The sequence below is a fragment of the Phoenix dactylifera genome, chromosome 3, assembly GCF_051530095.1.
Source record: "Phoenix dactylifera cultivar Ajwa chromosome 3, Ajwa_hap1_PhDact_Kaust_v1.1, whole genome shotgun sequence".
Lineage (NCBI taxonomy): Eukaryota > Viridiplantae > Streptophyta > Magnoliopsida > Arecales > Arecaceae > Phoenix > Phoenix dactylifera.
The window spans coordinates 31670819-31679929 of record NC_143192.1 but is presented as its reverse complement, the minus strand read 5'-3'; the positions used below and the strand labels follow the sequence as shown (position 1 = coordinate 31679929).

The 9111-nt window shown below is 37.4% G+C and overlaps 1 protein-coding gene across 1 annotated transcript; it reads left to right on the top strand.

The window, feature by feature from the left end:
- Positions 1–5389: 5389 nt before the first annotated feature.
- Positions 5390–8218, top strand: LOC103718076 (mitochondrial metalloendopeptidase OMA1-like). The gene is made up of 3 exons (XM_089929908.1): positions 5390–6005; positions 6068–6290; positions 7996–8218. Exons 1-3 carry the CDS (start codon positions 5390–5392, stop codon positions 8216–8218), a joined length of 1062 nt encoding a protein of 353 aa, XP_089786034.1.
- Positions 8219–9111: the final 893 nt, after the last annotated feature.

The following is a 9111-nucleotide window of genomic DNA, read 5'->3' as shown; positions in this document are numbered from 1 at the left end:
GCCCCAAAGGGAAATCATTATACAAAGTTAATGGTGGGATGAAATAATGTTATTAGTATGATATTTATGATGAAATCTTGTTGCCCAAAGGCCTTGAATTCTTCATTAACATTGAACAATATCTAGTAAAATTTTATCCATTGAATAACGGTGTCTAAGAAAAGCTTGTCAAAAAGGCATACGTGCCTAAGAAAGGCTGGTACTTAAGTGAGCCTAGTGCTCCACCACCGATCTGGAGCTGATCTGGCTGTTATTCTTTGGATTTTTTCAACTAGATATATAAAGTTCATTAAATATCATACTTAATGCATTAGTTTTATCGTAAAGGGGTAAATCATGTAAAGTTAATTTTGATTTAGTCACTAAATTGCTAATATGGGTTAGTGATTTAGATAAGGTTTTAGCGTAATTATAGCATGCATATTGATAGTAAGCATATGTTTTGCAGCTTTGTTTCTGACAGTTTTTTCACAATCCACATCATCCATCCCAATACTTAATGGTTCAAATTTCTCGGAATGGAAAGAAAGACTGACATTTACTTTAGGGTGCATGGATATGGATTTGGCACTTCGTGAGGACATGCCACCTGTCCCCACGGAGGAAACTACGCTAGAGGAGAAAAAGTTGTATGAGAGGTGGGAGCGGTCAAACCGCTTAAGTCTTTTACTCATACAAAATCATATCTCCAGAAAGATAAGGGGCTCTATTCCTGATTGCAAAACTGCAAAAGAATTCTTAACAGCAGTAGAAGAGCAATTTGTGAGTTCAAAGAAAGCCCTAGCCAGCACCTTAATATCAAGGTTTGCTTCCTTAAAGTATAATGATAATGGTGGCATACGCGAGCACATTATGGAATTACGTGACATCGCTGCCCAATTAAAATCATTGGAAGTAGACATGTCAGAGACTTTTCTTGTACACTTTGTTCTTAATTCTCTGCCTATGGAGTATGCACCATTTAAGATCTCATACAACACACATACAGAAAAATGGACTATGAATCAACTTCTAGCCATGTGTGTTGATGAGGAGCAGAGAATAAAACAAGAGAGGCAAGAGAGCGTTTATCTCACCTCTCATAAGGGAAAAGGACATAAAGAGGTCGGCGGTACCAGTCATCATATTCCTGTTAAGAAGAAGAAAATGAAAGTGTCAGCCAAAGTGACTGACAAAAGGCAAATAAAGTGCTTCTTCTGTAGGAAACAGGGACATTTGAAAAAGGACTGCATCAAGTACAAGAAATGGCTCGAAAAGAAAGGTACTTTTCTTTCCTTAGTGTGTTATGAATCAAATTTTATTGATGTACCTCATAACACATGGTGGATTGACTCTGGTGCTACTATCCATATATGTAAAACTTTGCAGGGATTGTTGAACAAAAGAATTCCAACGGAAAGTGAACGAAGCATCATAATGGGAAATAAGATGCGTTCACATGTGGAAGCTGTTGGAACGTTCAAATTGACCTTAAAGACTGGCCATATTTTGTATCTAGAAAATACCTTCTATGTACCTGGATTTTCTAGAAACCTAATATCTATTTCGAAACTTGTTTCCTTTGGATATACCGTTTCATTTGGATGGTCTTTTGTAAACCTTTCCTTGAATAATATTATTGTTGGTAATTGCTTGTTAGAGGATGGTTTATTCAAATTAGACCTTGATACATCCTTTGAGCTATCCCTTTTATCTCTGCAAAATAAAGAACATTATGGATTAAAACGTAGCATGATAAACGAAAATTCCTCTATGTTATGGCACCAAAGGTTAGGTCATATCTCCATAAAAAGAATCAAGAGATTAGTAAATGATGAAATTTTACCAACTCTTGACTATGGTGATTTTGAAACTTGTTTAGACTGCATCAAGGGAAAGCAGACTAACAAGTTTAAGAAAGGTGCCATAAGAAGCACAAATTTATTGGATCTCATACATACAGATATATGTGGGCCCTTTTCGACCCAATGTTTTACTGGTCATAAATATTTTATCACCTTTATTGATGATTACTCACGCTATGGGTATCTCTACTTATTGTATGATAAGGCTGAGGCATTAAATGCCTTTAAACTTTTCAAAACAGAGGTAGAGTTACAACTTGATAAAAAGATTAAAGTTGTGAGATCAGATAGAGGTGGTGAATACTACGGTAGGTATACTGAAACTGGACAACATTTAGGTCCATTTGCTCGATTTCTTCAAGAGCAAGGTATAGTTGCACAATACACTATGCCTGGTACTCCTGATCAAAATGGAGTTGCGGAAAGAAGAAATCGAACATTAATGGAGATGGTAAGAAGTATGATTAGTCACTCAACTCTCCCAATTTCTCTATGGGGTGATGCCTTAAAAACCGCTGCGTATATTCTAAACAGGGTTCCTACTAAAGCTGTCCCAAAAACACCCTATGAAGTTTGGACAGGTAGGAAACCTAGTTTAAGACATCTACACATTTGGGGGTGTCAAGCTGAGGCAAGGGTGTACAACCCACAAGAGAAAAAGTTGGACTTTAGAACCATTAGTTGTTATTTTATTGGTTATCCAGAAAAGTCCAAGGGATACAGATTTTATTATCCTAATCATACTTTGAGGATTGTGGAGACAAGAAATGCTAGATTTCTTGAAAATGACCAAATCAGTGGGAGTATAAACCCTCAAGAAATTAATTTTGAGGAAAAGCAAACTCCGTATGCTGTGCAAGATTCAAATAAGCAGCCAATGATTCCTCCACCTATCATTAATAATGATTTAGAGAAGGATGAGTCTACTATTAATGTTCCACTTGAATCTGTGCCAATTATCACTGAGAATGTTGCTCCTCCACCTATAGAACCAGTGGATCAAGAAGCAACTTTAAGAAGGTCATCAAGGGTAAGGAGATCTCCAATTCCACCAGATTATATAGTATACCTTCAAGAAAGCGATTATGACATAGGGAATGTAGATGATCCAATAAATTTCTCACAAGCCATAAATTCAGTAAATTCCTCCAAATGGTTAGATGCTATGAAAGATGAGATAGATTCTATGGCTAAAAACAATATTTGGAATCTAGTTGAACTACCTTCTGGAGCTACTGCAGTACGCTGCAAATGGGTTTTTAAAACCAAAAGAGACTCCAAGGGCAAGGTAGAGCGACATAAGGCTAGACTTGTTGCCAAAAGATTTACTCAAAAGGAGGGTATTGATTATCATGAGACCTTCTCTCCAGTTTCAAAGAAGGACTCTTTAAGGATAATTATGGCTTTGGTGGCTCATTTTGATTTAGAGCTGCACCAAATGGATGTGAGAACTGCATTTCTTAATGGCGATTTAGAGGAAGAAGTTTACATGAAACAACCTGAAGGTTTTGTTTCAGAAGGTCAGAGTCAAAAAGTTTGCAAGCTAAATAAGTCTATATATGGACTCAAGCAATCATCCCGACAGTGGTATCTTAAGTTCAATAACGTCATTTCTACATTTGGCTTTGTAGAAAATATTGTTGATAGATGTATTTATCTTAAGATCAGTGGGAGTCGATTTATTTTTCTAGTCCTATATGTAGATGACATTTTACTTGCTAGTAGTGATTTGGCATTGCTTAGGGAGACTAAGCAATTTCTCTCCAGTAATTTTGATATGAAGGATATGGGTGAAGCCTCATATGTCATCGGCATTGAGGTTCATAGAGATAGATCTAAGGAAAAAGTTTGTCTATCTCAAAAAGCCTACATTAAGAAAATGTTGGAGAGATTTGGTATGGAAAATTCCAAACCAAGCCCAGTGCCTATTACTAAAGGCGAAAAGTTGAGCCAATCACAATCTCCGAGGAATGAAATTGAAAGGGAGCATATGAAAGCATTTCCATATGCTTCACTAATTGGGACTTTAATGTATGCTCAAGTCTGTACCAGACCTGATATAGCATATGTTGTGGGATTACTGGGGAGATTTCAAGCTAATCCAGGAATGGAACATTGGAGAGCTGCAAAGAAAGTATTAAGATATCTTCAAGGAACTCAAGATCATATGCTCACATACAACAAATCCGATCTTTTGGAGATAGTTGGATACTCAGACTCAGACTTTGCGGGATGTCCAGATAGTAGAAAATCAACATCAGGTTATATCTTTCTACTAGCTGGTGGTGCAGTCTCGTGGAAGAGTTCGAAGCAAAAGATGACAGCTGCTTCAACAATGGAGGCTGAGTTATTAGCATGTTATGATGCAGTTACACAGGCTATTTGGTTGAGGAACTTTATCGCAGGCCTACAGATCGTGGACACTATTTCAAGGCCCATAAAGTTATATTGTGATAATTTAGCAGCAGTTTCCTCAATAAAGAATAACAAGATGTCCAATGGAAATAAGCACATGGAGGTGAAATATCTTGTTATAAAAGAAAAATGTGATGACCATAAAGTTTCAGTTCAATACATCAATACTGTGCTTATGTTGGCAGATCCTTTGACCAAAGCAATAGCCCCGGGATTGCATAAGGAGCATGTCGGTCAAATGGGCCTTTTCTGTATAAATTAATTGATGTGTTATTGTGCACATTTCAAATGGCTGTAAATCACATTTTTTGTATTTTTTGCTTTAATGAATTCATATGGTTTATGCATACTATGGTAGCAGAAATTGTGACCAAAGAATGGATTTCATGAGAAGTTCATTCATAAGGGTTTGGTTATGATGGTTTAGTAATATAGTGATCATGGAAGGTTATACGTCAATCAAATAGGTGTTATTTCCGCCATGGTTCGTATTATTATTCTCAAAGTAATCAAACATAAAGTTTGCCCACAATTGATATCAGAATAGAAAGAATACGCATATAAAGATTATAAAATTCAAGTGCTAAGGATATTTCACTTGTCAATATGGTCCAAGTGGGAGAATGTTAGGATCCCGTCAAGTTGTGGCCCACATTGACAAATGGCGTCAATATGGTCCAAGTGGGAGAATGTTGGATCCCGTTTTAATTAAACCCTGATCCCGTTTAATTAGAACCCACGTTTGACAAGTGTCCCTTGAATTTCGTAAATCCTGATAATCACAAGGGCATTAAGGTATTTTCACAGTAGTGAAGGGTTACCTTGATGGGGGGTGACTCTTTACGGGTGTAACCACCTGCAGCGTTTGGTCCCTGGAGAGGGCTATAAATAGCCTGTTAGACCCCTTCTCTAAAGCACGCATTAAGAGCTCTCTCTCCAGAAGATCTCTCGCTAATCTCTATTCAAATCTCGATTGATCACGGCTGCGCACGCATTTCAAAGCTTAATTCAAGATGGATTTAGCGAGTCAAGGTATGGTTTATGATTCATTAAGATTAATCATTCCGTCAGCAACTCGAATTGTTTCGCTTATCCTGGCTTCAACTTGGAAACTACGCTCCATTGCTCTCATGGCGTGGTTCTCGTATCTTCGAAAACTCACAAACTCCTTCCCTTCCTTCTCCCTCCCCCGCACTCTGAGATATCGAGACTCAAGCTCCGGCCAACTTCACGACGACAAGGTAGATTGGGGCATAATCTTGGAGGGCCTCTCGCAATGGCTCATCAAAGCCCAAATTCAGACGGTCCCTTACTCAAACCGCATCCACCTGATCATCCCGCCTCTCGAGTATGAGACGCGGCACGGCGAGCTTCTATTCAGGGAGGAAGTGAGCAAGTACATGACCATGAACGATATCCTCCCTCTGACGCACCCCACGGTTGTCAAGGTGCAGTCCATAGCAAAAAAGATTTTCGGCGTCCTGGATTCCGAGCTGGGGATAAACGGGGCGACTTCGACAGCGAAGGAGAGGGAGGTTTCCTTGCCCTCGCTTCACCAGTCCACGGAACACTTGGAAGGCATGGAATGGGAAGTTGTTGTAGCGAGGGAAGAACGTATCAACGCTTTCTACCATCCGGGTGGCAAGATCCTGGTCTTGACGGACCTCTCCGGCGAATTTGGAACCGATGCAGATATAGCAGCGGCCATTGCGCATGAGGTGTTGTCAGGCTTTCGATCGATCTTGTGTTAATTTGTTTGTACGTAGAATTCTTGCGTAAGCTGATGAACTCGCTTCTGTCTTCTGAAGGTTGGCCATGCTGTGGCAAGGCATGCTGCGGACGACTTCAACGATCTCCTGTTTGCAGAAGTGCAGAAGTGGCTGATGTTCTTGTGAAGCTGCCTCTGATCGATCGTCTGCTTGCGATACTGGCTGAAGTTCTTGCGAACGTGCCTCTGATCGGGACCCCACGATTACTTTATCCATTGGAATTACCCATCGGGGAACTCATCCTCAAGTGGTTCTCCCGCAGGTAAATCTTGTTTCTAGTAATGCAGCTGCTGCTGCTGCTGCTTTTTTTTTTTTTAACGTGGCTCCTTTTGCCTCCCCCTTTACATCAAAAAACTGTTGAATAGAACAGTAATGTTTCTTTCATACTTGAGCTGTTCTTTTGCTTTAGAGCAGTGATTCGTACTTAATTTTTGTTTTCTTATGCCTTCACAGTATCACTTTATCTGCGAGCGTGTGTGCGCGTATGTTTTTATTTTTTATTTTTTAAATTATGCATGCCAGGGTGAAAACTGGGTGAACCATGGAACTTTGAATATTGCAATAACGTAGACCTTTTAAAATAATTAAGCCCAGTCCAGATGCAGTACATGAAATCTGTGAATAAATATGGTATAGGCGCTGATTGTCCATTCAATGGCCAGGATAAATCTAATCGTCACTTGATGCATGCACTTAACCTTGTCGGCTAACTAGGTGACATATTGTTTTCTCAAAAAACTAAGTGTCAAATTGTTAATTAACAAAAAATTTAAAAATGCTGTCGTGTAATGGGTAAAGGAAGTCCTACAAAAGCTAATCCACTAGGGATAACATGGATCTACATCATGAATTCTTTGGGTTCTTGAAAGGGTTTGAGCATGGAGTTGCACCTTTAATGAAAGGAAGTAATTAGGTATACCAACGCATCACAAGTTTTTTGAGAGAGATACCAACAAGTCTGACTCGGTTGTCTTTTTTCCCCGATAGAAGTAGCTAAGTTAGGTTATTCAAAGTAATTAAAACATACAGCCATCCCATGACATTATAGTATCATGCTAGTGCCCTTAAAGGAATTTTTTGGTCGCGTGAATAGATCATAGATGTGTATGAGCAATCACTATGGTGTAATATTGCTTCTATCAAAAATAGGAGGTTCTAGTTTCAAGTTATAGGTGATGTATCTTCAAATAAGTGAACCTGGATAATTTACATTAAGTAAATCTGTAATAAACCAAGATCTCCTCCGGAAAGGCTATGTACTAGATAGATCTTGGGTACTTATACAGGGCTAAAGAACCCAAATAATACTTTTTGATGAGTCTTTTTGAGTGAGACTTTGAGTTTTTACAAATGGTATCTGAGCAAACCTAACCAATAATGCATGTGGACTATAAAATACTGTAGCATATGCCTATTCAGGTTGACCACATACTGATCATAGTATCTATGGTTGCATTTATGGTACTTGTGATTGGATTTGAATAAATATGAACTCTTAGTATGAGAAAGATACTAAGGCTTAAACAGAGAATTATGTGAGAATTCATGAGAATGTATGTTTACTCTTACATCAACTATACACTTGATAGGTTTTGGATATGTATACAAGCCAAAAAATTCAAATAACATCTTTTGACTACTTTTTGAGATGAGGTCGAAAAAATTTTTAGTTTACACATATAATGTAAAGATGGAGTTTGTTCTTTAAAAAGTATATTTTGAGTTTGCGGCTTGGTGTTGATTTTTTTATTTATTTTTAGAGTATTTTTTTATAAAAAATACTGTCAAAGAAGTTATCACATTTAATAAGCATTAATAGTTGCATCGTTTCATCCACGTCAATATGAATATGACAGGACCATAAGTTTCTTTTTCTTTTCTTTACATTCTTTTGAAGTGTATATTATGAGGCCAAAATAAAAATTTAGATAATATCTATTTTCTTGATTGTATTGCTTTTGATCTAGGCGGGAGAAAGAAGCTGATGATATTGGAATGTTGTTATGTGCTTCAGCTGGATATGACCCCTTTGACGTGCTGAAGGTTTTCCAGAATGACAGAGATTCACAAGATTATTTCTCTACACATCCATCAGGAGAGACAAGAGCAATGTCTTTATCTCGGCCCAAAATAATGAAGCAGGCTCTAGATAGATATGAGCTGCCCAAGAATTGCCAAACTCTTCCTTAATGAGAATAGGAAAATTTTATTTTCTTTTTCTAGCATATTTTTGTCATGGAGATGGAGGTTTCAAGGGGATGCAAATTGCCTAACCTAGATTTAGATTTTTGATGGGATACCTTGAGGCGTTCGATCCTTAGCTTTCAAATGAGAAAACATTAAATTCAGTCTTTATAATTTTTGGCCCAGTTGTAATTATGTTTTCCTCTTTTCTTGGAACAAAAACTATGGAATTTTTACATGTGCCGTTCATAGTTTCCAAATATGGACATATGTTTGTTGTGACTAAACAAAAGAATATTTAATTAGCTAAACATAACCATCATGACAAAATGGACTATCATGATTAGCTTATAAGCTAAATAGTATTCTTATTGTTTTAGCTTTACAGCAACTAGCATCCTTGTCTTTGAAATTTGGACTCAAAGGCTTATTCTTATCCATATCCACTTCTGTCTCAAGAAAGAAAGGAACTTGTTAAAATTTTTTATTTAAGAATAAAAGAGGAAAAAGGAAGAAGAAGTAGATTGAAGGAAAATGTGTGTTTTCTTTCTCTATCTTTTATTTCCACTATGTGTTGTGTTTGAGTCGCCACCTTAAGTGACTATATTTTTATTTTACCATAGTTGTATAAGAATGTATCCAGCAATTGAAACAAAATAATAAATACAAATTTTTAAGTATTCACACTCTTTCTAATGGAAGTAGAGATGAAATTTTGTCATCCTTTGCAATTCCTACATACATGGCACACTCTCTTTCTCTCCTCGATTTTATTACACTCATAAATTCTAACAAATGGGATAGAAAAACATCGGCTAGGTCTTTGAACCACCATGACCGACAATACAATAAGATGAATATACTGTATAAATCAATTTACGACATGTTCAGTTTGGGGG